The sequence below is a fragment of the Rousettus aegyptiacus genome, unplaced genomic scaffold, assembly GCF_014176215.1.
Source record: "Rousettus aegyptiacus isolate mRouAeg1 unplaced genomic scaffold, mRouAeg1.p scaffold_m13_p_6, whole genome shotgun sequence".
Classification (NCBI taxonomy): Eukaryota; Metazoa; Chordata; class Mammalia; order Chiroptera; family Pteropodidae; genus Rousettus; species Rousettus aegyptiacus.
This window is the reverse complement of record NW_023416309.1, coordinates 41,030,017-41,057,928: the sequence shown is the minus strand read 5'-3', so window position 1 is coordinate 41,057,928 and position 27,912 is coordinate 41,030,017. Positions and strand designations below refer to the sequence as shown.

Below are 27,912 nucleotides of genomic sequence, written 5' to 3'. Positions count from 1 at the left end.
CTGGGAAGGCCTGACCCACTACAGATCAATGAAAACTCTTGAGGCCTTTGTTCTGCTGCGGGAGGCACAGGCAGGGCCACCTTCCTTCTAGAGAGCACAATCAGCCTTCCCACAATTTTCATCTCAACTACTTTTTCAAGTTGCCCAGAATAGTTTAATTCTCCCTCCATGACAGTCTTTTAAATCCTTGAAGCCACTCTCATAGCCTGTCAACAGTATCTGTGGCCCCAACTTTCAATTGTATTTTTAATACGAGGTTCTGGAATCTTCCATCCATCCACATCACTCTCCTGCAGATTCATTCTAGCTTGTAAAGCCAGAATGTCATGTGAAGGTTCATATGTGGAAATACAGTATGTGGTCTAATTAGTGCAGATCACAGAGGGACTATGAGCTTCCTTGTTTGGGATATTTTATTTCTATTAAAACTGTCATCAAAAATGTCTATTCCTTGTAACCTCATTGTACTACTAAATCATACTGCACTTCCCCTGTCAACGAACTCTCCCTCAGGCTTTCTCCCATGGTCTGTGTTTAGACCTCCTTTACCCCATCTTCTAGGTCCTGTGGATTATCTGGATCTAAGAGCAGAACTCTGCACTATCTGGCTAGTGTTTTAAGCAGTCTAAGAGATTTCTGAAACCTGACTCTGGCATACATCATATTGGCATTCCCTCCTGACTTTATATTACTGACAAAACTGATAAACTTGCCATCAATGTTCTCATCCCAAGCTTTGATTAAACAGTGAACAGGACACAGCCAGGCAGTCAGGCTGAGAGACTGACATCATTAGTCTTTCGGTATGCTCATCCAACCAATTATAAATCAATCCAACCTATCCTATCACCAAGCCCCTCATTCTCCCAAATGCTTGGTGGACCTTTTTCTGTCTTGCCAACAATGACACCAGAAGACATTCCCAAAATGTCTGAGTACACCACCCCTATATACAGTACTTCCTTTGTCTACTTGGTAGAAATAGGTAAGTTATTTCTAAAAAGGTAGTGAGGATGGTCTGGCATGTCTGGCTCTTAATGAATCTATGCTGATTATCAGGGCTCACTGTTTCCTTTAAAAAGTGTTCACAGCCTATCTGCTGAATAATCTAGTCTAGAATATTCCCTGAGAGTTGACACCAAGCTCACTTATCTACAGCATCAAAGATACTTTTTGCATCCTGAAATTTCTGAGTGCTTTCAGTCTGCCAATTCCAGTCTCCCATAATCCCTCAAAGATTTAAAGATTTCTGACATCAGCCTCACAAATCTTATCTGTCAATATGCCTGGGATTCTAGGACACAATACCTGTGGACCAGGAGATCTGAAATCATGGCTTCAATCCTCTTATCAATGCCTGTGTGACCCTTCCTGGTCTGATAACTATTCTTTTTGAGATGAAACATAATAGAACTAAAATAAATTTTACTTTCTTTCTGCCACTGATTAACTTTATTCTGTCTACACAATGGAGCCCAGGTTTTCTTCTTCTTGTTCCAAACAGAAGAACAAAAAAATAAAGTCCTTTTTGCTGGTCATAGTACTTTTTTGCAAGACTCAGTTCTTGAGTTGCAGCTTTTCTTGACCCTGTTCCTTAAAGTCTGTGCTGATGTAACATACTTCTCCTTCCAGATTTTGTCCAAATTCTTCAAAAAATTTGAATTATATAAAGAATTCTCTATATATCTATACTGGTCCCTGGAGGTATTATACCTCTTCTTAATCTTCAGGAGACTATTCACAATAATAGTATTAAGAGGTACATTTTGAGTGCAAATGCCGTACAGGTCCTAAGCTAAACTCTTTAGGTACAAAGATTCCTCTCATTTCCATAATGACCCTATTATTTTCCCCAGTTTACAGATGAATTGAAACTCAGACTTAAATAACTAGCCCAAGGTCACACAATGAGCAAATAAAGGGCTGAGGAAAAATCCCCAGGTCTTCCTGACACCACCTAAAAATGTAACCACAGTATTTTTCCTTAAGAACCTCCCATCTCTTTGAGTGGCCTTTCTTTTGGGGGTTTCGAGGCCATGAAGACACATCTATTTTTTCCCTGAACTCTTAAAAAGAACTGTTTCCTAGAAGCCAAGGCAGGGCTTCCCAAAGGGAATTTGATGAAATTTTAATTTAAGAGAAGCTTCTAGAAAAGCAGATGTGGCAAGGGCTGGATATAATATGCTACATCTCAGATTAGAGACTCAAAATATTGGCATTTTGAAGACTATTAGGACTATAGAGGGCAAATGAACTGGTTTCATTTTATGTAAGCCAGCATCTTCCAGAACTCCCTTTTCACGTAACACCCAACAAAACCCCCTAAAAGGCTGTGGGGACCCTCCCTGTGGGGACTATTGGGCAGGCACTGGGCGCAGGCCTTTCCCTCCTGAACTCAGGCTGCCCAAGCTGTTTTCTCCCAAGGCCTTGTCACGTCTACCCCATCAAGCTCTTTGCTGGTCAGAATTAGATGCACAGCCAAGTATCCCTCATCACTTCCTGTACCCCAAGACGGACGCTCTCAGGAGGCCTGCTGGATGGTTATGTACTACTCATTTTCAGCTGTTAGCCTGACACTGGGAGAACTGAAGGTCCTCTATATGACCAGGGCTTGCCTGGGTGCTAAATTTCTGATTTTTACCCGGACAACTCAACTTTTCTATTTCCCGGGCAGGTCAAGCTGTAACAGCTCCTATAATAGCATTTCTTTTACTTTTTTTTTTTTTTTTTAACTATTCTTTTGTAAAGTTTAAAGAGTCAAATAGTTCTATAAGGTTCATTACAGTAGTCACCAGTCTTCCCCCCACCCCCTGAAACAAACATTTTCATCTCTGTTACTTGATTCTTTTGGCGTTTTCCTCAATATTTCTAGTATCTTTTACTTATCCTTCCAGGTCATCCCTTTTCAGGCTTCACTTACTGACTTCCCACTATGGGAGACAAGCTTTTAGTTAGTGCTCTTCCATCCCACCCTTCCATCTTTCCAACGTAAGGGTGCTGTAAGTTTGTTTGGATCAGTATTAAGTGTTTACATTATTATGTGAAATAACGTCAATGCTATTTACAACTGAGCCTTATAGTATACTATGATTACTCTTCCTTTCTGGTATAATTTTCTATTTTTCCTGGATTTAATAACTGTCCTGGTTTTCTATGTATTTATCACTAAATTTAATCCTAAATTAACTACCAATGGTCTATAAATTCTCCCAAAACATTCAAATACATCAAATATTTATCAATATTATCTTCTTAAAGGCATTTCTCCAGACGATCCTTCCAAACTACCCCAGTCTGAACTGGCTGGCTTCCATTCTTGCTGCACAGCTGTCATCACCAATCACTCTTCACCTCCACCTTGGTGATTCCTCTCGCCTCTTTCTCATGCTGGATCCTATTTCCTACATTCGTTTTGAAGCAGCATATCCTCTAGCAAAGTTTATTTTTTAGCATGTTTTCCTCAGCCAAATGGTCCCCTCTGAGTTACCACCTCTTGGGTTTCCAGGCAAACTAAAATATCAGTTTTGCTCTGTGCATGGTATGTAGACTTCCAAGGTCTTCTTCCCAGTTATCTTTCTCCTGGGAATTGGCAGGTACTATCTCCACTTTTACCCTGTTTTACAGGCAGCAGCCAGTGATGAAGAGGCCTGGATCTGGAGCCAAATAACTCGAGGTTCAAATCTTGGCTCTGACACTTACTCCATTTATTGACTCTACATAAGTTATACAACGTGTTTAAGCCACCGTGCTCTAATTGGTAAAATGGTGACAACATCAGCCTACCACACAGGGCCTGCCTGGCACATGGCAATGCTCAATAAAAATTGCTGCTCAGCCACAAAAATCTGTCTAGGCCAGGAGTCTTCTAGTACTGGGAGCACCGAGGGGTGGTTTATATATGGGATGGCTTAGAGGCACACCTTGGTAGTTCAGAAATTGATTTAAATGTTTCCATGTATTTTTCCTTTACCACCTGTCTATGTAACATATTCTATATTGACACTTCCCACTGTACAAGGTGACTTTTTACACATCCTGAAACACCCTCTCCCTCCAGTGTCAAGACAAAGTCCTAATTCCTCGTACAATGTATAGTTTACAGAACATGCCCTTGTTCACCCCACCCACACTTTACAGACTCACAGAATCTTATCCAGGTTTCCTCTCCACCCTGGTCTCTTCGGATTGAAAAGTTTTAGATTTTCCATTTTAGTCTAAGGCTATTGGTTATATTCTATCAATGGCAGCAAGTGTGGAAAAGGGAGGAGCTGAACCACCAAGGCTCCTTTTAGCCACAATCCCAGTACTGTGACACTGGTGACGTCTGTACTGGCCACACGACTTGAGGCCTTCTCCTTGGGGACACCCAGGAGCAGGAACCAGGGCATCAGGATTGGCAACTATTCAGAAGTGAAGTGGGTTTGGCCTGCTGAGCCCAGCCCAACCTCTGGCTTCTGCCTGTAGCCTGGGAGATTATTCCTTTTGCTTTCAGATTGCTGAGGAAAGCTCTGAACTTTCCAGAGAAAGAACCACTTGCAGGTCTGCCTCGAGGGCAGCATTAGAACAGGGTGTGGGTGGGGATGAGGGCACCAGCTCACCTCCACAGTTACTGTTAAGAACAAGGCTGTATCACCCGGTCATTCTGAGAAATTCTCTGATGGCGACAATACCGGGCGTAAAAGCCCTCAAAAGGTTATTGGTAAACCAATGACCAAATGATAACAAGCAGTATTTTCATTGCAAACATTGTAAGGATGGAATGTGATGATGGAATAGTGGGACAGAGTGTAGCTGAAAACGACAAAGTAAGAAAATCTGCATTGAGATTAGGGGATTCCTTAATCAACTTTGAACTCCTCTAGGCACTACAGACCTCCATCCTCAGCCTGTGCTCTGACCTGGTGGGCGATTAAGACCCCTGCTTTCCTGAATGAGCCCACTCTAGCCAGAGCCCTTGGCTTTCCATTTTCTGAGACACTGAGTCACTTCCTCTCTCCAGCTCTCGCCTTCAAGCCTCCCTTTTCCCTTCCCTGGACAAGTGACTCACTGCTAAAGTGTTGGGTGACACTGAGGATCAAGGATGGGCGATAAAAATACTCTTGATTGTGCAACTTGAAGACAGGGGATACAGTTTGGATGGTGAATTCATGAACTCTATGAACTCTAAGGCTGGGGTGTTAACAATGACCACAGCTTCATCTCTCTGAGGAAGTGGAGAAAAGAATGGAGTTCAAACACACATTCACCAGAGCTAGATTTGCTGTGGAGCCCCTTGATCTGCCCTTTTTAAGGTATATTTCTGAAAAAGGCACATAAAGGCAGGCACTTAGTACGACAAATGTGGATCACAGAGGCCTGGGCCCCTCCCATCAGCCCTGCAGGGCCTGGCTGGGGCCCTGAGAGCAGGCCTGTTTCTTTCTGACTTTTCTCTCTAGTGAAAACAACTGTACTTCGCCAGCATAGGAAGAATGAGGGAAGCCAATGTGACAGATTCAGGCTCTGGGCTGGGCACAGCTGACACCAGAGACCCCTTAGAGCAGGGTTACCGAAGACTGCTTTGCGTGCAAACATCAATAGCAACAGCCCAGCTGTTTTCCCAGATGGAAACGCACCTTCCTTCATCCAATTCACTGGAAGCAAACTAGATATTTTCTTCTCCTAATTAATCTTCATGGGCCTCAAGGCTGAGCAAAACAAAACACAATTTTCTCTAAAGGATGACTCCCCAGCCAGGTCACAAGCTATTCAAGACTTAGGAACCAAGGCAGCAAAGTCACCCCATCCAAAAGGCCACACAAATGGGAGCAGAGACACTCATAAAAATGAAGAGAAATCTATGTGTGTACATGTGTGTGTACTGGAGGGAAGATGTAGCTGAGAATATTACAACAGGACAATTCATGCTACAAAATCTTAATTCTCTGGGAAATTAAGGCAAAAAGAAAACAAACAACCTTAAAAGCTGTTGGTGCAATTCCAGGAGACCAAGACACTTGGCTCAGCAATGATGGTTACTTTGCTTTTTAAAGGTGCCTCAACTACAAAGTGCTCTTCCCACAGTCAGGAACCTTTCTTGCCAACACATGTACACGAGTACACACGTGTGTGAGCCCTGCCCTCTCTGGGAGAGTATGCGATCCACGGAGCTCCTTAAAGTCCCCCAACCTCAGCCAGTGAGTCACTGGCAGGAGGAGGAGGAGGTCCTGGGACACTGCTGTGGGTTCCCAGCATCAGAGTAACAGTTCACAGAAATGCAAACCTCCCCACACAATGTGCTGAACACTCACATGCCCAACTCACTGCAGAGAGGCTGGGGAGCGTAGGCCAGACTCCGTAGAACACTCCATGTCTAACCAGGCAATCTCAGACGAGAAGATGCCTAGTGACTTTTCCTCGTAGGTCCCTACGAGTGCTGGCAGGCACAGTCCCTGAGTCAGGCTTTCCTCAGTGGCACAGAGGAGCTGCTTCTCATGTTTTCGGGACCCGGCCGGGCAGGCAGTGGGAAGGGAGGCGCCAACAAGGCCACAGAGACTTTTCAACTGATCATCTTGGGAAAAGCCAGATACAAATTTCACGGCTGGAATGCAAGGGTTGTGAAATGCTGGAAGGAGCCCCAAAGAGGGCTAAGGACTCTCCTTCCGGGAAGGGAGTGGGTGGAGGGCTGGCGAGGGCTGGTGGGAGAGGAGCAGGTTGCCCAGAGGGGCCTGCCTTTCTGGGAAGCAGGAAGTAAGGCCTCAAGAAAGAAAGAAAGAAAGAAATCCCCAAGCTCTAAGGGGGTGGAGGGGCAAGAAATAGGGTTGGTTTTGTTTCTGAACAGGAAGAAAACAGGCTTTGTGTCAAGAAGTAGTTCTGGTATAAATGAGCCAGTTATGACATAGCTTGTTATCGCTGGGGTTTGGAAGCACAAGGCTCACTGCATGTTTTCTCTAGAGTTAAATACAAACAGTAAGCTTCTAACATGGGGCTTTAGCCTTGTCCTTGGTGTCATGTGAAAGGTCTCTACTCATGCTGACTAGTTCGATGAGGTCCATCAGCAGGGGTTATTACTACCTGAGATACAGACTTGTGTGCCCCTCACGGGGTCCCTGATCATGGAGTAAGGACGATCACACCATGTTAATGGCTGATAGACTGCCATAAGCTCCACCCTTTTCTAACCTTGGGCGAGTTACTCATTAGCCTCTCTGTACCCCAGTTTCCTCATTTAGGAGATTATCTACTACAAATAGTGACTATGAGGATGAACTAAATTCATATGATATAAAGCACTTGGAGCATTACTTGGCACACAGTAGGTCCTATTTAACTGTTAGTTGCTATTGAGGTATGAAAAGAGCAAGTACGTGACTCCCCAAACAGGCTGGAGCCCAGCCACTAATGTCCAGGTTCCATCAGCTCCCCTGAACTGCAGCCTCCTTAGACCAGTCGGATTCATAAAGCCCCATGCACCAGAGCACCCCAGCCCCGAAAGCCTGACTAAAGGAAAATCAGACATGCAGATACAATAAGATCCACACTGGTTGCTCCCCCACAGGGAGAGGAGCAAACACTGGTGCCAGCGCATTTGGGGTTGGCTTTCTCAGTCAAAATCCATGCGGTTTATCTGAAATGGGGTCAGGTCCCAGAGTGGGCAGCACAGATATTACAATTGTGCTTGCTAATCTAAACTGAGTCCATCATCATCGATCCTGAGATAATAGAGAGCTGGAGTCTTGAGAGACCTGAGGGGTGTGTTGGAAAATGTTCTTGGCAAAGAAGGAGGAACCATTTCTCAACCAATTGCTAACAAATTAGTAACCAGCACTGAGAATCTCAGAGGAGATGTTCTGATTCTCTCCAAACTGCAGATTCCGGCACTTTGGAAATCTGACTAGGTACCTGAGCTGGGGGGAAGGAAGACACCCCAACCCGCTAACACCTCTGGTCTATTCCCACCCATGTCTCTGCAGCTCAGCAAACTCAGGCCAAAGGGTAGAGGCTGCAGCCTCTGTCTTATGTCTACAGACAGTCCTTGGACCAGATCCAATGCCCACTGCCCAGTCAGGAGGAGCTGAGTCTGGGCTGTATGTGTGCATCAAGGAAGCCAGAGCCTTGTGCCTCCTTGCAGTTTCTGGAGTCTTGGCAGCTGTAAGTTCATTTAAGACAAGGAGTGAGATCCCAGGCCTATCCTAGATATACAAGAGAGGCAAGTGGGATGTGTCTCCACAGGAGTCCTTGTCCTTCCATCCAGAAACCGGGACCTTCCAGAAATGGGAGGGCCATCTGGACTAAGAGTATCTACAAGTTATAGGCAATATGCTTGAGCCTTTAGGCCTCCGAGTACCTCCTGGCCTATCATTAGTGCCAACAGGGCCTCACGGGAGAAGCCAAGCTCAGGGCACAAGAAGGAGCGTGGCCCTGGGACAGGGTCCAGACTCACAGGTGGAGAGTTTCCAGATGCCCCATGACTCAGCCTGGCCATCTGTTGCTGCCAAGGGAGATCACAGTACCTCAAGCCAGTTACTCCAAGGCAGCTAGCTGGAGAAACCCACTGACTGGACTTGAAAACTACTCTGAGGTGGCAGTGGAGACTTCTCCTGATTCTCGCCAAAGAGCCCAATTTTCATGGCTTCTGGATGGCAGATTCACCAAGTGAGCCATCTTGGGCTGCCCTGTTGCCAGAATAATTCTCCCTACTTCACGGTCTACTCCCCAGTTACAGCCTTCACTTTAACCCGGCCCGCCTCCTTGTTCCAGCCCTGTCAGCGCCTTTCCCTGCTTGTTAAAATTCTAGGGCAGCTTCAAGGTCCATCTCATGTTCTTCCTCCTTTGAGAAGCCCTCCCTAACTACTCCAGATCACGGTGACTTGTCTTTTCTGTAGTGCATTAAATCACTACCAGTTCTGGAGCTCATGAATGAGCATCTGGAGCTAGAATTCAAAGTAGTAGCTATTTCCTACAAATTGAATCTATAGTCACACTCATAACAATTAATTAATTAAATTGTTTCTGCTCACGTGTCCCCAAAAGAGCTAATACCCCAGATGGACCCCTGGGTCCTAAGCCTGTCACACAGCAAATGTGTAACAAAGACTTTCTAGAAGAAGGATGGATCACTATGGTCTTGCAGGAGTAAGCTGCTTCCCTTTTAGCCCAGAGCATGGAAACTTCCTCCCTGGCAGGCAAGGTTCCTGCTCTGGCCTGCCAGCTCCCAGGTATCCCCTGCCAGCAGCTATTCCCTAGAGCTTTTCTGGGACTAAGAGCAAAGAGAGGTGCCAAGCTCTAGCCCTGACCACCATTTGTCCCCTATCAGAGGAAGAGAGGTTAGCAGGAAACGGATTTGACCTCTTGGGTGGCCAGTTTCTCCCAAGGGCTATTGAGGCTCCTAGACAGGCAGTTGAGGCCTGCAAAGGACTTCCCTTCCCTACCCTGGGCCCCATGAAAGGGAGGCAGGAAGGGCCTCAGTAGCAGGCATCCAATATGGGGCTGGCTAGACAAGGAGGCCCCTGGGGTTGCAGCTATCAGCCGGAGACCAGGCTCCAGGAAGGAAGGAAGGGCAACTCTGGCCAAAACCGAGATAAGGAGGGGGGCGGCCATACTCAGCACAATGGCTCCCACAAGGCTGGGAGGCCCAAGTCAGATTTTGTCTCAACTTGGCCTCCTGTCTGCTCACACAGCCCGTGTAAATATTTACTAATGTTTATATCCCTGCTCCGCTGGGTCCGCTCTGAGGCTCTTTCCTATGACCCACAGATCCTATGCCTCAGACCCTGGGCCCATCCAGCAAGGGCTATCAGCATTGTTCTCTCTTATGCAAGCCACAGAAACAGACCCTTCAGGACAAAACTGCCCCCTTGTCCCAGCCCTGGGACACTGCCATCATGAAGCTCTACTAACCCCCTCTGGGGGTGGGGAACTTACGGGGCCCGGTCATGGGTGAGGCCGTTCTGCCGCTGAGGGTTGATTGGTGGAAGGACAGGTTTGCTGTTGATCTCAAGTCCTCTCCTCAGGGTCTCCCGGATCTGCTCTGTGTCTGCAACAACACCACTAAGTTGCCTGGTGGCCCTTTGGGCTACCAGCATCCTCCAACCCTGCCCTGCCCTTAGAACCTGGTTAGGCAGATGTGCTGGGGAAAGGCCCCCAAGAAGGCCTCCTGAGCCTGCTCTAGGCATCAGCTGTGAGATGAGTGATTGTAACATGAGGACACAGGGCGTGTAAAGTACCATGCTCTTGAGAAACTTTTGGTCTTCTTGTAGAAGACAAAGGGTGACCTCTGGACTTTGGAAGGGCACTCTTTAAGAAAGGGCTCTTCTCCCTGTCCTTTCCCTTCCTGTATCACATCCCCAGCTTTAATATTAGCATAGCTCCAGATAGTGACTGCCAAAGCCTTTGCCATTACCCACGACCAGCCAGGGATTCTAACCACTGAAATGGATGTAAGGCCTGCAAGTGGCCTGTCCTTGGGCAGGTGTCTCTTATACTGTTTCTGGGTTCTGGGTGGTCATCTGAAATCTGGACCTATCACTCCTTCCTTCTCTATGAGCTGGGTCAGTGGGATGCTGAGGTCATCTCGCCACCTTGGCCCAGGGTACCCTGCCTCTCCACAGGTGTTGCAAGGGCCAGGAGATGAGAGAGGAGTCCCTTGGTGGGATTATTTCTTTGCAAGGTGCTTTGCTGGTCTTTTGGTGAAGCCTACTAGCCCAGTTCCCTGTTTGAGATTTTGGTCTAAGATTTACCTCTGCAAACTGCAAACACATACAAAAAAAGAAATTAACACTGGTTGCTCAAAAGGTGGGCTGAGTGGATGATGGAGGTGATTACGACTTTTCAAACTGTTTGACTTTAGTAACATGGATTACTTTTATAATTAAAAAAAAAAATCCAATAATGGCGAAATTTGGATAAGATTATGAATCCCTCCTTAAATTACCTCTTTTGTTAAAAGCAACTAAATGATTCCAATAACTGTAGACATTCTCTCAGAACCTTCCATGGGCTTGGCACACCATTAGAACAAGTGGGAAGGAAAGAAGTCAGATATTTGTGCCAGGGGTTTAAGTTGTCCTTTATGGAAAGGAAAACCTTTTCTAAGTGCTATCACATATGTAGGTATTTTATTCAGGGCTGTAGGCATCTTATTCTTTAAAGAATAAGAAAAGATAGAGGAATAGAGAAAGGAAGTAGAAAGAGAAGCTGTAAATATACATAGAAGTAAACAGCTGCTTTTCTTTTGGAGTTAGTTACAGATGCCCTTTGCTAAAAACCACAACTGTTTCTACAGCCAAGACCGACACGGTGAGCTTCCAACAAGACAGCCATATCCTCCTCCTCCAAGGCCTTACCTGGAATGTGGCAAGTATAGGGTCCCCTGTCTATGGCTGCTTACACTGCATCTGCAGGACGGTGGGGCAGGGAAGTTCACACACTGGCCTCACACTCAGGTCTCTCTTCTCTAAGGCCTGGGAAGGCCTGAGGCCAGAGTGATCCTCGTGTCTGGCATGGCTTTCAGGCCAGAGCTGGGCTATGTGTCAATTCTGTGGGTGGCCAATGCTCATTCTCTTGTTCTTGGGTGGACTGCGGCCTTTCCCTGTAACTGTCCTATGGCTTCCACTTACCTCCATGACCTCAGATTGCAAGGGGTAAATCTAAAACACAATAGTCACCGCTGGTGGTGCATTTGAAATACACACAGGAAACACAGGAGAAATGGGCCAATAAAGTTCCCTTAATTCCACCCTCCTGGAAGACCTCACAAGCTGTTTAAATCTTGCCAGGATAGAAACTATTGAATGGGTTGTTTATGTTAGAGATCCACTTTATAGAGCTTGAAAACCAGGTCTGAGGAAAGAGAAGGATAAAGGACAGGTGACAGTTCCCACCTTTGCCAGAGAGCCGCCGGGGCTGTGTGCCAATGCAAATGCTCCGGCTGTCCTCGTCATCCTCAGGGGGCCGGCTCAGGTCATCCCAAGCACACTTGGCACTGACACCGCTTAGATTGGAGCCGTCCGTCTCGATGCCTTTGTCAACTCTCTCCTGCTTGGAAAGAACCAAAGAGCCAGAGTTCCCTTAGCGAACCGGTGGCCCAAGGTCACCACCATCTTTCCAGTATTAACTGAGCCCTTGTAGGTGGTGAATATGGGACAAGTACTAGAAAAGCAGGATCTCTGATCTTGTTCTGCCCTGGTTATAATGCATGACAGTCTCTGACAGCCACTGGACTCCTTCAGGGTATCCAGGGACTAGGCGAAGAATGAAAGGAAGAATGAAAATCCCAGGGAAGCTTCTCATCTATCATCAACCCTCACACCTGTTTTAGAGCCACGACTCCACGCACCTGACACTGGCCTGCACTGCTGAGCCAGGAACTACTTTCCCGAGGAAAGGGAAAGTCCTTCGAAACCCCAGGATGAACCGGCCAGTTGCTGCCACAGAAGATGGGGGGAAGCCTACCAGATGGGAGAGGCCAAACCAACTTCTGCCTGCCTCCACGCCTGCAGTTTCTTCTTCTGACAGCAGGGGGCGCGGTCACACAATGAAGCGCCACCAGAACAGAAGGGCAGGGCTGCCTACATTGCTAACTTGTTTGGCAAAGGACTCTGGATGAAGTTTCTTTCACATTTCTTAGAATAAAACGGTGGCCTGGAGGGCATTGACCATCTGAAGACCCCACCAGAGACCCTGCCTTCCTGTAGACCTTGGCACTGTAGAGTCCAAACAGTCTCCAAATGACCTCACCAAATGGCCTCAAGGAAAATTCTACCCAAATATCCCTGGGATTTCTGGTAAAACATAGTTCTGCGGTGTTGAGCTTTAGATTAACGATTATCTGGAAGGCTCTAGCAACCTAGTTCATAAACAGCCACGTGGGCCAAATAAAGGTCCTGGATGAGCTCCTTAATAAGAGTGTCTGTACCTCCCTGTCTGCCTGCCCTTCTCCACAGGCCGCCACAGGCACTAAATTGGCCTGTTGGTCAGCCAGGGGACCTTTCTGTGGAAGCACAAGGTAAATCCACATAAGATCCTTATTTCTTGAGACCAGGCCCTGGCCCGGATGCCTCCTTCCCATCAATCACACTCTCCTCCTTTCCAGTGCTACCATTAGCCTGGGTAAAGATGGGGTTCTGAGCAGTGACAGGGAGAGGCTGATGATAGGGGGAAGCTCTGTGCTCCAGGCAGAAGCATGTGAGCCCTAGTTTGCTCAAGGTATACTTGAGCTTTTCTCTCTTCACTGGCCACCCTGAGGCCCCCTCACTGAAACAAAGAGCTGAGGATGCCTCTTGGCTCGATTAGCTGAATAAAAAAGTAAAGAGTTAAGACCCAGAGAAGTTAAGGGACTTGCCTAGGCACACAGCTAGCTAGTGGTAGAGCCTGGAGAAAAGGAATAGGAGCTAGCTCTAAAATGAACCACCTGCAAGCAGGCCCTAGACTAGCACAAATGAACACAAAAGAGTCCCAACTTGGTGTACAGAGCCACCAGGAAAGAAAGCTGGACTTTTTCACTAATACCTGCTTGCTTTTAAATACCACTAGGTGCTCTTGGTCCTGCTGGCTGGTCTAAGGAGAGCCTAAAGACTAGGAAGAGAACTTTTCTTGGCATGCAGAAAAAGGATGAGCTGCTTACCCTACTAGTTCAAAGGACCAGGTTCTTTCTTAGTACTTGATGACTTGGTACTTAATGACTGGGGCCAAACAACAGTCTGGTGTTCCATGATAGATCCCAGAGTGGCTGTAGAACAAGAGGCTTAGGAAACAGACCTTTGATGGTTCCTGGACTTTGTATAAGCAGAAGCTACAAGGAAACCAAATTTAAAGTAGAGCTAACAGGGGATCCTGGCAGCAGTTCGAAAACTTCGTGTTAAAGGCACTAGGAAAACAGAGGAGCATCATTCGTGAATGAGTAGTGTTTCTGCCCCCAAACTCACAGGCCTGCAGCAAAGAATCCAGGGACTGCTGGCTATGAGTCTACCTGCTACCTCTCCCCTGCCACCTCTCTTCCCTCCTAGAGGAGGTATAACTCCTGGAAGCTGCCTGTGACCTACAGATTTTTAGGGAGACATAAAAGGTTCAGCGATGGGAATAACCTACAATTGGTGGGGAAAAGGAGGAGGCGGCAGACACAGGCCAGGCACCTTATTAGCTGTCTGCTGCTCCTGCTTCACAAGGAGCCCAGAAGAAAGGAAGTTATGCTCTATGTGGCTTTCAAAATTCACCTGCAGCGAAAGAGTGCTTCTCCTACAAAACCAAAGACAACACTGAAATTCTATACTGCTGGGCCACAGTGAGCAGGCAATTGCAGGCCTGTACGTATAAAGATTTCCTTTACACAGCAAGGAATGCCAACCTACCCAGGGAAGGAGCCTGGTGTATGACTGCCTAAGATATAAATATACCTAAAAAGGGGATGAGATCATTAGACCAATCAGGGCACCCTCTTTGCACCTGGGCTGTGGGGTCAAGATCACCTATTCAGTTACAGAGTGGAAGTGACAGCAGTGGGATGGCTCCCTGGAAGAAAGTCTGTGTTCTTATAAGAAGCAGGAAGTGGGAGGGTAAATATTGGGTAAGCAATATATTGATTTTCCTTGTTGCTGGTGATCTTATTTTTTTTTAAATCAGGTTTATTGATCTATGACTTGCATACAATAAAGTTATCCTCTTTAAATGCAAAAACACAAGTGTCCGAGACCAGTGTTCTCAGGCTGAAATCTTTGCTCCCTTTTGTGTTCTATAGAATTCAGGGGGCAAGTTCGAAACCATACCACACTTCTACTCACTCACAAATAATGCTCCTCCGTTTTCCCAGGATGAAAGCCAGTGTTATTTGGAAGAGGCCTAGGCATAGTGTGCTAGAAAGGTATTCCTCACTCAAGACATACTTGCAGGTGTGGATCGATCTCAAATATGGTCTCTCCCCTCCGCATGTCAGTTATCAGCCAGGGGCCACCAGCGCTGTGGACAAAGAAAGGGAACAGGATGGTAACTGAGGGTCTAGGCTCGGCCTATAGCCTGCCCTGTTTGCTGCCCCAAGGCCAGAACACAGGGGAGTGGTTAGTGGTCGGCCATCAGGGAATGAGTTGTCAGGAAACCCTACTGTGAAAAACCAGTGCCCGAATGGCAATGTAAGGGAAACCCAAATGTGGGGGAGGGAAGGACTGCCACCCCCAGGCCTGAAAACCAGGCACCTACCTCGTAGGGAGGGGGTTACTCACACGGGCACTGTCCGCAGCAGCTCCAGGATGCCTTGCCCATTCCACTGCTGGGCTGCATGGAGCTCCTCAGTGCAGACGCCAACAATCTGAGATCCAGGAACAAGATTCCATTGTACGTTATGGCCATTCCTCCTACCCATCCAGAAGGTCAGCCACATAGGCTGTGAGTGTCACCTCAAGTAGCAGGACCATAGGCAGGATCTGTGTATGCTCAGGGGTTGGGCATCCAAAATGGAGAGGTTCCTTTAGGAGGTAACAGTTGCCTGGCCAGGATTATGGGTGGGTCCACATATGGGGATTGAGGCCTGATTCTTGCCCTGCTGTGATAGGTCAGGTGTCTACAGACACAAAGTTTAGCCTTTAACTGTGGAGGAGAAAATCAGGGCCCTGCCAACTCAGGATGGGTTCCCAGCCCATGTCTTTTAGAAGCAGGGAAGGTCCAGGGAGACATTTGTGCCCAGTCTGGGATCATGGGAAATGTAAACAGAGGCGATTCTAAGAACTTCTAAGCTCAGAACTATGATCAAAGGGCCCCAGCAGCTAGCAGAGAAGCTCCCTTCCTTATCAGGGGCTGAGCCTTTGAGTAAATCTCAAGGGAAACAACTAAACTTCACACAGACCTCATCATGATCACAAGGAAGCCCTGTGCAGCTGGGGTGGATGCACATCCCTTTTGGGTAGTGGCAAGTCCAGCCCAAAGCTGCCCTCCTGCTGGGAGCTCCTGTGCCTGTGGATGCCTGGGTCTCAACTTGTTCACAGAAATACCCTCCCTGTTACACACCTCAGCTACAACCATTCCCTCCTATCCAAATGGCCCCTTCTCCTTCCTCCTTCTCTCATCTCAGAAGAGTAGATCAGACCATTTGAATTGAGCTGACAAACCATCAGAGGGAACAGAAAATGGGAGAAAATAGAAAATTTCCTGTTCCATTCACTTCTGCTACTCAAGCCCTCCTGTCTCCCCAGTATCTTTCTCCCAGGAAGGCTCAAGCCCGTGTCCAACCTGTGCCTCACCTGGAGGAAGGTAACTACCCCAAAGGGTGTCTGTACAGGTTGCATCTGCGGGTCCTCTGTCAGAAGCATGTGCTGAATCCTTGACTCACTGTTATCCAAAGGGCTGTGCCAAGACACGTGGTCCCCGCTGCAGAAGGTGTTCTCTGTGGGAGAGACAGGAGGATCCTCAGTGTTTGAGGCCCTTCATCCAGGCCTGGAACCCAACCTGGGGTCCAAGAAGCCTAGCCTGGGAGGGTCCATGGCCTTCCAAGGTAGTAGACCCTGCGAAGGAGGTGAAGCATTCATGTGGACAGGAACAAAGAGTGACTATTTTCCCCAAACCACACACTCCTGCTGGTCAATTCTGCCAGCTTTCAATGGAAAAGAAAAGGCTGCTAGTGTGCATGCTCATTTGGCCTGGCAAGTCCAAAGCCTTCCAACATCTATCCACCTTGCCAGGACCTTCACTTATTCAGGGTGTAGGGGAACGACCATGATTTGGTCTACCAAGAAAGAATAAAATGATTTACTGTGAGGCCACCTGACCAGAAGTCCACAAAGAGACTAGAGGGCAGTGACAGACTTTCACCTTGGAAAAGTAGGCCAGGATTTCTGTGTCACTGAAACTGTGCTCAAAACGGAATACCTAACCTTGGAGGGCCCTGGAGATCTCAGCAGTGTCTTCCAGGTAGACGGATTTAGGGAACAACTCCTCAATGAGAAACACTGGAGGCTTGGAGTATATGGATGTTTGAACTGTGCCTCACACCCCTTGGCAGGGATGTACAGCCTGGAGGGGCAGCTATTTCCATGGGAACACAGACGCTGTGCCTCGGCTGCCCAAGAGAAACACATGCAGTCTTCAACTACCCCAACTTTTATCTGGGTGTCCTTCCAAGGGTACTTTGATTTAACAGCCTATATACATCTAAAAGTTCTATTCATTTTCTTCTAATACATATGGCAGCACACTACTTTGTACATTTCACTTAATTATGTGTCCTGGAATTATCTCACATCAGCATATAGAAAGCTACCTCATTTTTGAAATGACTGTATGATAGTCCACTGTGGTATATCACATATGATCTGGGAATATCAACAGCTAAGGTCTCTTCACTTTTTATTACTATTTGAGGCAAGGCAAAACAAACTCTCTCTTCCCCTCCCCCCCCCCCCCCCACAGCCTGAAGGCTCCCAGGGAGGCCTGAGAGAGCTTCTACTTGCTTGTCTTGGTCAGAATACTAACTTCCTTCTGTGTCAGGTGAAGTTATGCCCCACTTTTTCCTTCCAAGAGACAGGCTCAGGTTATCAGTCCTGACCTTAAAAGCATTCATTCAGGAGGGAGAAGAAAGACTTCCTCTTCTAAGAGACACAGAATAAAAAAGGGCAGAGAGGGCATGGCTCCAAGTAGAGCCAACCAGAAACTCCCATATTTTCAAACTCCTCCTGGACCCACTCTTTCCAGATTCCCTCTTCTTTTACAGGTTATGTGTCTATAAGCAGCCTGCATTATCTACAAGTAAGAAACAATGCAACAAGTAAAAAAATTGAATTAGTAATTAAAACCTTCCTCCACAATAAAAAGTCCAGGTCCAGATGGCTTCACTGGTAAATTCTACCAAACATCTAGAGAAAAATTAATACTAATGTTTCATAAACTTTTCCAAAAAAATAAAAGAAGAGGTAATATTTCCCAGTTAATTCTATGAAGCCAGTATTACCCTGATACCAAAAACAGGCAAAGGCACTGCAAGCAAAGAAAGCCACAGACCAATATCTTTGATGCATACAGATACAAAAATCCTCAACAAAATACAGGCAAACTGAACATAGCTACATATAAAAAAGGATTACATATAATGTCCAAGTGGGATTTAACCCAGAAATGCAAGGTTGGTGTAGTATAAGAAAATCAACATAATATACTATATCAGAATAAGGGTAAACAAATAAACAACCCCCCCCCCTTACATGATCATCTCAGTAGACACAGAAAAAGCATTTGGCGAAATCCAATACTCTTTCATTATAAAAACACTCAAACTAGGAATCGATAGGAACTTGCCCAATCTGTTTAAGGGCATCTACATAAAACCTACAGCTAATATCATATTTGATGGTGAAGACTGAATTATTTCCCTCTAAGATCAGAAACAAGACAGAGATACTCACTTTCACTGCTTCTACTCAACAGTGTAGAAGTTCTAATCAGGGCAACTAGGCAAGGAAAAGAAATAAAATCTGGGTAGATTAAAAAGGAACTAAAACTATCTGTATTGGCAGAGGACATGATTTTATCTATAGAAAACCCTAATAAATCCACTAAAAAACTATTGGGATAAACAAGTTTAGCAAGGTCGCAGGGTATAAGAACAATGTACGAAAAAATCACTTGTATTTTTATACGCTAGCAATGAACAATCTGAAAATAAAATTAAGAAAACTTCCATTTATAGCAGAATAAAAAAGATTATAATGCTTAGGAATATATGTAACAAAAGAAATGTAAACATATACTCTGAAAACTATAACACATTGTTGAAAGAAATTAGAGAAGACCTGCATAAATGGAAAGATATCCAATGTTCATGGATCAGAAGACTACTGTTACGATGGCAATATTTCCCAAACTGATCTACAGATTCAATGCAATCCCTACCAAAATGCCAGATGCCTTTTTTTTGCAGAAATTCACAGGTAATTCTAAAATTCATATGAAAATGCAAGGAACCCAAAATAGCCCAAACAATCTTTAAATAAATGAACAAAGGTGAAAGACTTAATCTTCCCAATTTCAAAACTACTGTTGTCAAGACAGTGTGGCACTGGTATAAGGATGGATATACGATCAATGTAACAGAATTCAGAGCCCAGAAATAAACCCTCACATTTATGGCCAATTACTTTTCCACAAGTGCACCAAGATAATTCAATTTAAGAAAGAATAGTCTTTTCAGCAAATGGTGCTAGAACAAGTGGATATCTATTGATAAAAGAATCAAGTTGGAACTCTTCCTTATGCCATAAACAAAAATTAATTTGAAATGAATCATAGGCCTCACTGTAACTGCTAAAATCATAAAACTCTTATAAGAAACACAGGAGTAAATCTGACCCTAGATTACATAATGTTTTCTAGATAGAAGACCAAAAGCACAAGCAACATAAGACATGTAAATCTGATTCCATTAAAATTAAAATCTTTTGGGGGTGGCTCCATAGTGTAGTGGTTAGCATGACTGCTTTACACCCATGTTCACAGCAGTTATTATTCACAATAGCTAAAAAAGGGAAGCAACCCAAGTGTCCATCAATGGATGAACGGATAAACAAAATGTGGTGTTTATTTTTCAGCCTTAAAAAGGAAGGACATTCTGACACATGCCACAAAATCAATGAACCTTGAAGACATTATGCTTACTATGAGAAATAAACTAGTCACAAAAAAACAAATATTGTGTAATTCCTCTTATATGTGGTACATAGAGTAGTCAAATTCATAGGACGGAAGATAGAACGGTGGTTGCCAGGGGCTGGGGAAAGAGGGGAATGGGGAGTTAGAGTTTAATGGGTAGAGTTTCAGTTTAGGAAAATGTAAAAAGTTCTGGAGATGGCTGGTGGTGATGGTTGCACAACAGTGTGAATGTACTTAATGCCACAGAATTGTACACTTAAAATGATTGAAAAAGAAAATAAAAAGGCAAACCTCAAAACGGGAGAAAATATCTGCAAATTCTATATCTGATAGGTATACAGACTATATAAAATATATTGTATCCAGAATATATAAAGAACCTTACAGCTCAATAATAAAAAGATGTTATAAAATTTTTAAATGAGCAAAGGATTTTAATAAATATTTCTCCAAAGAAGATATATAAGTAGCCAATAAGTACATTTAAAGATGTTCGACGTGATTACCCATTAAGGAAAACCACAATGAGATACCATCACTTCACACCTATTAGGACAATAAAAAATAAAAAAGGACAATAACAAGTATCCACTAGGATGTGGAGAAATTGGAACCCTCATACATTGCTGGTGGCAATGTAAAATAGTAGAGTTGCTTTGGAAAAGAGTTTGGTGATTCCACAAAATAACATGACCCAATAATTCCACTCCTAGGAATACACCCAAGAGAAATGAAAACATGTCCACACAAGACTTGCACAGGAATTTTCATAGCAACATTATTCACAATAGTCCAAAGGTAGAAACAACCCAAATGTCTATCAACTAATAAATGGATAAATAAAATGTGGTGTATCCACACAATGGAATGCTATTTGGCAATAAGATCCAGAACAGGCAAATCTATATAGACAGGTAGATTAGTAGTTGCCTAGGGCTGGGATGGTTAGGGGAGAATGGGAAATGACTGGTATGAAGTTGAATTTGGGATGCAAATGTTCTAGGGTTCATTGTGGTGATGGCTTCACAACTGTAAATTACATCTCAGTAAAGACAAATGAAAGAGACAAAGAGAGAGAGAGAGAAAGAAAGAGAGGGAAGGAGGGAGAAAAGGAAGAAAAGGAAGAAAAGGAAGAAAAGGAAGGAAGGAAGGAAGGAAGGAAGGAAGGAAGGAAGGAAGGAAGGAAGGAAAAGAAAGGGGGGAGAGAAGGAGAAAAGGAAGGAAGGAAGAGAAAGAAAAGAGCAACCAAGCAGGTAAAATGGAGAAATTCATGGGAGGCAAATCGAGTGAAGTAAGGCCAAGGCCCTGGATTCCTTGCTACCACCTCCTCAAGGTAAGAGCCTAGTCTGGCAGAAGACTGTCTCATAATGCCCAAACATCACAGCATTTTATAGGTCTACATGATCTAAACGATCACCTAGTCCAATATTTTCATTTTCTACAAATGAGGAAAGGAGCCTCGAGACTGCCCCAGGTCATGGGGCAAGTCCGTGATGATGATGATGTGGCACAGTGTCACATTTCCCAAACTTCTGAGTCATCCATGACACCTGTCTGGATTTTTAACAAATCTATATACCACTTGTACCACTATCTACCTGTTATTTTCCCTAAAATTAACTCACTTTTTAAAAACCTGAACAAACACTTTTAAAGGAAACTTCGTATCACTAAATAAGGAAAATAAAGGGAAAATCAGTGTTGCTTACCACAAAGTAGAAGATAATTTGATAACTTCAAAATCATTGAATGAAAAAAAAATGTTTTTAATTTCTAACAGATACGGTTGCTTACCCAACATTGTTAAAGTTGAAATGAACAAGGGTTAAAGAGCTGTTAGAGGTTTAAAGTCATATCAAGATGATGAAATCAACAGGACTGTGTCAGAGCACTGAGGAGGGTACAGAGTCCTCACTATTCATGTTATTGAATACCCTGTCCAGTTACCATCTAATCTCCTTTTGGATTTGGCGAACCCTGGCATCATGGTTAACTCTGCAGCTGGGAAGGGCCTGCTCCTATTGGCCCCTGCTCCTTACGAGCTGTGACCCTGGGCCTGTTTCCTTATCTGTAAGCAGGAAACAGTGTGCCTACTCAGTGTGCTGTTCACTGCTGCATGTTATTTATTATTCCTGCACTGGAATATAGAACAACGACTCCCAAAACAGGACCGGCCACAGAGCCTGTAGCTAACAGAAAGTGCCACTAGGTGGCACTATCACTCCTAATTTAAGAAAGAACTGGGCCATCCACCCCCCTTCCCCCACCCCGCCCACTAATGCCCCAGGTCTAGTTCATGTATGGTCTGTAGAAATATACCCTAAACACCATAGGGATTTAGGCTAGAAACAGGGAAGTGGCTGAAAAGGTTTGGAGCTATGACTTTTTATTAACCAGAATCGATAATTGTTTTAGAATAAATGCTGTGCAAACCTAAACAGCTTAAATGAAGAATGACCAAACAGTGCTTTGTACAGACTTAATTTGGGAAGGAGTGCAATTTGGGTCACTGGGACTGGAGGATACTAAGGCAGGAAAGGGAGACAGACCCAGTCACTGCTCTAGGACCTACACACTACCCTGACTGTGTGTGATCAAGATTTGGCAAAATGTACTAGTGAGTTAAGGGGTGGGGGGAGGAGAAAGCATTGCCACCCACAGGAAGGTTTAGAGAGCAGGAGGCGAACAACCTTACAGACCAGGGCAGGGTCTTTCTTTCCTAGCCCTGCCTGGTGGGAGAACTAGACTTATTAGCTCTGCTATGGCTAAGAAACACTCTTTCTTAACGACGAAAGAGCCTTGGTCACAGTTTTCAAGCCTGGGACAAAGCCACAAAGGGCTCATTCTTGAGTCCAATCTGGTCTTTATACCCTGGATGCTCAGCCCCATTCTGTGTGGAGCCACTGCGAGTCTCCGCTCAGGCCCCAGCGCCCACCCCAGGAAGTTCTCAGCCCCTTCAGAGTTTTCAAATGCTAATAGTGCCTCCACTGGAGGCCCAGCTGCTCAGTCCAGTGGTTAGAGAAGCTCCTTCCTCCCCCTTCTCCTCTTCGGCTCCCTGAAGTATCCTTACCAAGAAATTAGGGGTTCCTACCCAAACCGCAGAGCAGAGGGGCTTGCCCAGGGTCTGAAGGCAGGCCATTTCAGGTGAAGCCTGGGTGCTCACTTTCCATTTCCTTCCCTCCTTCCCTGAGCTCTGCCTCCAAGGATCATGAGAAACCTCCCTCGGTTGCTGCCTATTTGGCAAATTCACCAGAGGCGAAACACCACTGAGGGCGGCAACAAGTCCAGAAACCGTTAGGTACAGCTCTGCCCTAGCTTAGGTGAGAAAAAGGTTTCATTACTCTGTCTCTTTCCCCATTAACAAACAACTCCCTGGCAAGAACTTTTAAAAGTTGGGGGTGGGGGTGGGGCTCTACGGGTGTGCAGATTTTAACTGGCCCCTCAAATTAACCCTACCCCTAATCCCACTTCCCAAACATCCAGCTTTAGTCATGGTGGTTTGAAGTTTGACTGTGCCAAATACAATAAGTTAGTAAAATCTAGGGAAATGGGTTGCAGAAGAAAACAACTATTGTTTGTAATTATTACTGCCTTTGAAACACCCAGAGACAAAGATATTCTTCAAGAGTTCTAATTTGTCCCAACTCTGGAGAATGACTGTCTCCATTCTGTGTGAAAGCGCAGTCCCAGGGATGTTTTTTACACAATAGCTCAGAAAGCAATGCCACCCCTCCTACTGACTCAATCATCCCAGTGATCAGAATTAATATGCTTGGTCTGAGGAGGATGGATTAATGTCATCTTTTGGAGCCCAGAAGAGTGAGTTTCTCATGGCTAAAGCTGGAGCCTGGAAGCCAAAAGCCCTTTTAAGTATGCTGACATGGGTACATGCCTTCTGGGGGTGGAGGGCAAGGGCAGGAACCCCAGCTGAACTGTGCCAGGTATCAAGTGAGTGGCTGGCCTGTAAGAGGTGTGTTAGAGACCAGAAAAGTGGGAGGTGGCCCAAAGCAGGCTGACAGACTAGAGTCTGTCAACTTTGAGGTCAAACTTCTAAACAATGGGGTAGCCATCACAGTCTCTCAATAAATGGTCTCCATTCTCCTTGCCTTCTTGGTACTCACAAATCATTTTGACAACCAGGGCTTGAATATCCTATATGAAGACAGAGCTGGTTCCTAGAAGGGCTTAGTAGTTCTTTAAAATGCCAGATGTGCCCAATACATGACTAGTAACACAGATAGGGAAGGGTCAGGTAGCCTGTCCTCCTGTCTCTGGAGATTGCAGGATGAAACCAACACAACTGCCTGAGAAGGCCCAAGTTCCTGCCGCAGCCACTATGAGCTGCTCAGTGGAGCTGGGCCCAGAGGGGGCTTCCCTGAGATTGGAAGAGTCACTTAAAATCAACCGAAGGCCCACAAACTGAAACACACATCTGCACAGGCTCAGGCAGCCTCCTGAACCCCCAATGAGAGGAGAAGACAACCTGGAGGCTTTGTTAAATGAACCAGATCTGGCTGAAGCAGTGGAGGAGGTAAAGTTCAGTCAGTCATGTTGGCCTCTGCCCAGCCCAGATGCTCCTCATTGGGGCCACTTAGTCTGCTCACTGGATCTCTCACATAATATCCTAATTTCTAAAGCCCAGGAACTTGCTCTGAGCTAAGCTGGGGGGAAGGGACCGAGGATGTGTATGCCTAGGCTATTTGTTTCTTAGTATATTTCCAGAAATGAAGAGCCCACAAAATTTTAGGACTTCACAGGATATAGGAAAGCCTGATGTCGCTGTCACAGATTACCTTTCTGGAGCCCTAAATGAGATGTTACATTCATTATGGGGAGGGGGTAACCTCGGGTGCTGTGCAGAAAATACCACCCCCACTGTCCATGCACTGTAAGACCCAGAGCCTCCTTCGGGTCTCCTGTGCCTCCACGTGACAGAACCCCAAAGGAAGGCCACAGGCCTTCTTCCCACTGGGGAAGATCAGCACTCACCTCCTCCTGGTAACAGCAACTTTCCTTCCTCCAGGGATCCAAACAAAGTTATAACTGAGCACTCCCCTGCCTACCCGCCCCTACTCCCCATCCCTAAACCGAAGCTAAGAACTGAGCTCAGAGCCCTGAAGCAGTTCTGAGGGAAGACCCACCCTAGAAGATCTAATAGCAGTTGAGAGCAATGATGTATGCATACCACATAGAAGCAAAAATAAATGTCTTGAATAATTCCCCTTTAACATCCAAGGGCTGCAAGGAGAGGATAAGAGTGGGGTACTCTGGAGTTTAGAGGCTTCAACTGGTTCCAAAACAACAGAATTTGGCCCCCCTGCTCTTCTCCATACCTGTGCACAGCAGATAAGATGCTTGTAGAGAAGGCGATCCCAGGAACAGCATTGCACAATAGCCATACTGCAGAGTTTGAAATCAAACTCCTCCTAAGGAATGCCAAGACAGAAGCCTTTCTTTAAGAAAGAAAAAATAACCAACAAACCATGTGTGAGGAAAGGAGAGAAACGGATTCTCTGTATGTTTGTTAATGAGCTTCTGTGGCTAGCAGACAAAGTTCTGGGGGCCAGCTGTTAAGCTTTTCCAACCTGGTCAAGTGGTAGAAGCAAGAATTAACTGCCCCCAACATGCACACCTTTTTAAAGTTCTGGATACAGTTTCATGACTTGAAAAGTTAATTTGAATGTTTGGTTAAAGAGCTTCCCTCAACTAGTTCTGTCTGATATTAATTTAGCTAAATGTGGATGCAAGCCACTGTGAGGGAAATGGATGTGCTGCATCACTTGATTAAATGAAGAAGAATGAGAGGAGACGTTTGTTCTTACAAAACTGAAAGGAAACGTGAAGGATATTCCTTCTAGGTTTTGCCTAGAATCAAAGGAATCGCCAAGGATTAGAAAGCTAGTCGGGAGACTCAAAATTGTTTCCCTATGTATTTTCTCAAAACCTCTGGCTCTCCAGCGTCCTTCCTCTCTCTCAAAGCCATAATCATAAAGGCAAATAGTGAACTCTAAACTCTTTTATAAGTAGAGAAACTCAACAAACTGGAATACGGTTAGAGCAGGGAAGGTAGGAGGCTGGCAGGCCACTGGAGCCCCTGGGTACCCTCACCCAAAATTGAGTCTCTGGGGGCTGTAGGCCTTTCAGGACTGGCTCACTACCCATCATTGATGTGGTTCCCCTAGACACCCAACCATTTTGTGTCCACATAGACAGGGCCATGGCAGGACAACCTCATTCTCCCTGAGGTGAGGGTGGGTACCTCAACTCCTTAACTGCACAGAGCTCAGCAGGGGTTTACCCACCACAGCTCGTAGCTGTCACCAGTCAACTCCTATTCATTCATCCACTATGTGGCCTGCCCTCCTGTAAGGAAGATAGGTCCTTGCTTACCATTTCAAGAGCCTTGTGTCCTAAGCTAGCAGGTATTTTCACTTTTCTTTTAAAGCTGCTCCATCTGTTTAGACACCTGTCAGTATGAGAAGGAAGTCTTCTGCCCAGAGGCTTAAAACTGGGCAGATCCTGCCCTTGTTGCTCTCACTCTCAGCTGGCACAGAGGGCCTCCACGTACATGCAGGTCAGATCCCAAACCCCTTTGTTTTTAAAGCTCAAGTGACTAAAGAGGTTTTAAAGTTGCAGTTCCTTTATACATTTCATCTCCTACCCTCAACCCCAAATGTCCAGAGATCCTTTGATGCTTTAAAATCAAGCATATGCTTTCATCTTTTTCCTGAGAAGACAAGTTAAACCTAGAGTGAAAATTCATGTAGTGCCAGACATATGTAAACTAGAACAGTCGCTTTGGCAGGCCACATGGTAGAATCCATTAACATAAAAAGTACATCCCCTTTGACCTAATCATTCCACTTCTTAGTGTCTACTCTACAGCAAAACACTGTCGCAAGGAGGAATGAACAAGGATGCTCATGGCATCTGTGCACTGTTGGCAACAGCGGAAAATGGGAACAGTCTAAATGTGCATTGCTAGGAGTATGGCTGAATTACTGTCCATGCTACAATATGACAGGCAGCATCAGAAATTAGGTAAATCTTTATATATTGACATGGAAAGATCCTTCAAGACATCCTGCTAATTGAAAATTCCAATTGTGAAGGGCAGTACTGTATCACTTACAGAAGGAAAAAAGAAAAACCCAACCCATTTCTATAGGTACCTAGAAGAAGGTCAATGCACAGAAGAAAGCCTGGATGGTTGCCAGGGCCCACACTGAAGGATACAGTGGTTCCCTTCAGGGAAGGGCCCGATACTGGGTCATGGAAAACTTTTTCTGTAGAGTCTGAATTTTTAATCTCAAAAATGTATTTACATATCACTTGTGTACTTTTAAAACATTAGAAAGAAAGGCCTCTCTTTGACACTCTTGACCTGCAGCAGGAACTCCTTTAGCGGCTGTGGCGGCCATCACACTTGTAGGGTAGTGGTACAGATCCCCAGGGTCCTCAGAGGGCCATCCTCAGCTCACATCTAATGTCACCAGTGGCACTTCCACCAGCTTAGCTTTTGAGTTCTTGAATAAATGCCCCCCCCCTTCTCCTAATTTAACCAATGATGCTGGTCCTCTTGTTGCAAACTTCAAATTTTTCCCTTTTTTTTCTTCTCTTGGTGGTTATGGTCAGTTACATAAAAACAAGCCCCTTTCTCTCCCTTGCAATTTTTGTTCTTAGTCCTATTTCTGTAAAATGCACATTGTTTCTTATTAGCACTTTTAGCATTTTTACTGCTTTGCAACTCGGAATTAACCACTGCCCTTAAAACATCTAAAGTCTAAGATCGAAATGGTAAACACATCTACAGACCAACGACGGGACAGGCCCAGGTGAAGATACTGCATATACCTGCTATTCATTTTGTTGGGGTGGGGACAGAGCTGATGTGCTTTTGCTCTGGAGCAAAGCTGCGATTCTATCTATGAAGATTGCTAAGTCAAAGAACTTTAGCATAGCCCTTATTTTGCCTAAATTTCAAAGAGTACAGGCATCTTGCCCCACAAAAGTCTGGAAATCGAAAGGGACACACTACTCTAGGATAAACACTTTTGCTTTTCTGTTGTTTCACGTTTATTTTGGGAGTGGAGAGGACAGTGTTTTTGGCTAGGGAGGTGCAGACAAAATAAGTATCTTTCTTATTCCTTCAAGATAGTGGATGATGAGGCTAGAACGTGGCTCTGGGATTTTCCAAGAGAAGAATCTGGTTCTACTATTGCCCTATGTACATAAAGTACTGGTTTCCAATTAATATGAAGAAGGAAACCTTCTGCGGCTAGGTAAGGAGTTTAAAAAGGCCAAAAAAAAAAA

At 45.2% G+C, this 27,912-nt stretch overlaps 1 protein-coding gene across 6 annotated transcripts in view; it reads right to left on the bottom strand.

Annotated features, from left to right (window-relative positions):
• The window catches only part of SUFU (SUFU negative regulator of hedgehog signaling), a 92,907-nt gene that overhangs the window by 19,953 nt on the left and 45,042 nt on the right, over nucleotides 1–27,912 (bottom strand). For 4 of the 6 annotated variants that reach the window (XM_036223238.1, XM_016154528.2, XM_016154529.2 and 1 more), the window contains exons 4-8: nucleotides 16,203–16,345; nucleotides 15,189–15,274; nucleotides 14,856–14,928; nucleotides 11,859–12,015; nucleotides 9,901–10,012 (exon numbers count right to left, since the gene is read on the bottom strand). In XM_036223238.1, the coding sequence (XP_036079131.1) occupies nucleotides 9,901–10,012; nucleotides 11,859–12,015; nucleotides 14,856–14,928; nucleotides 15,189–15,274; nucleotides 16,203–16,345 (571 nt within the window). The remainder of the gene's footprint in view (nucleotides 1–9,900; nucleotides 10,013–11,858; nucleotides 12,016–14,855; nucleotides 14,929–15,188; nucleotides 15,275–16,202; nucleotides 16,346–27,912) is intronic. The other 2 variants (XM_036223236.1, XM_016154527.2) reach the window with 1 other exon arrangement.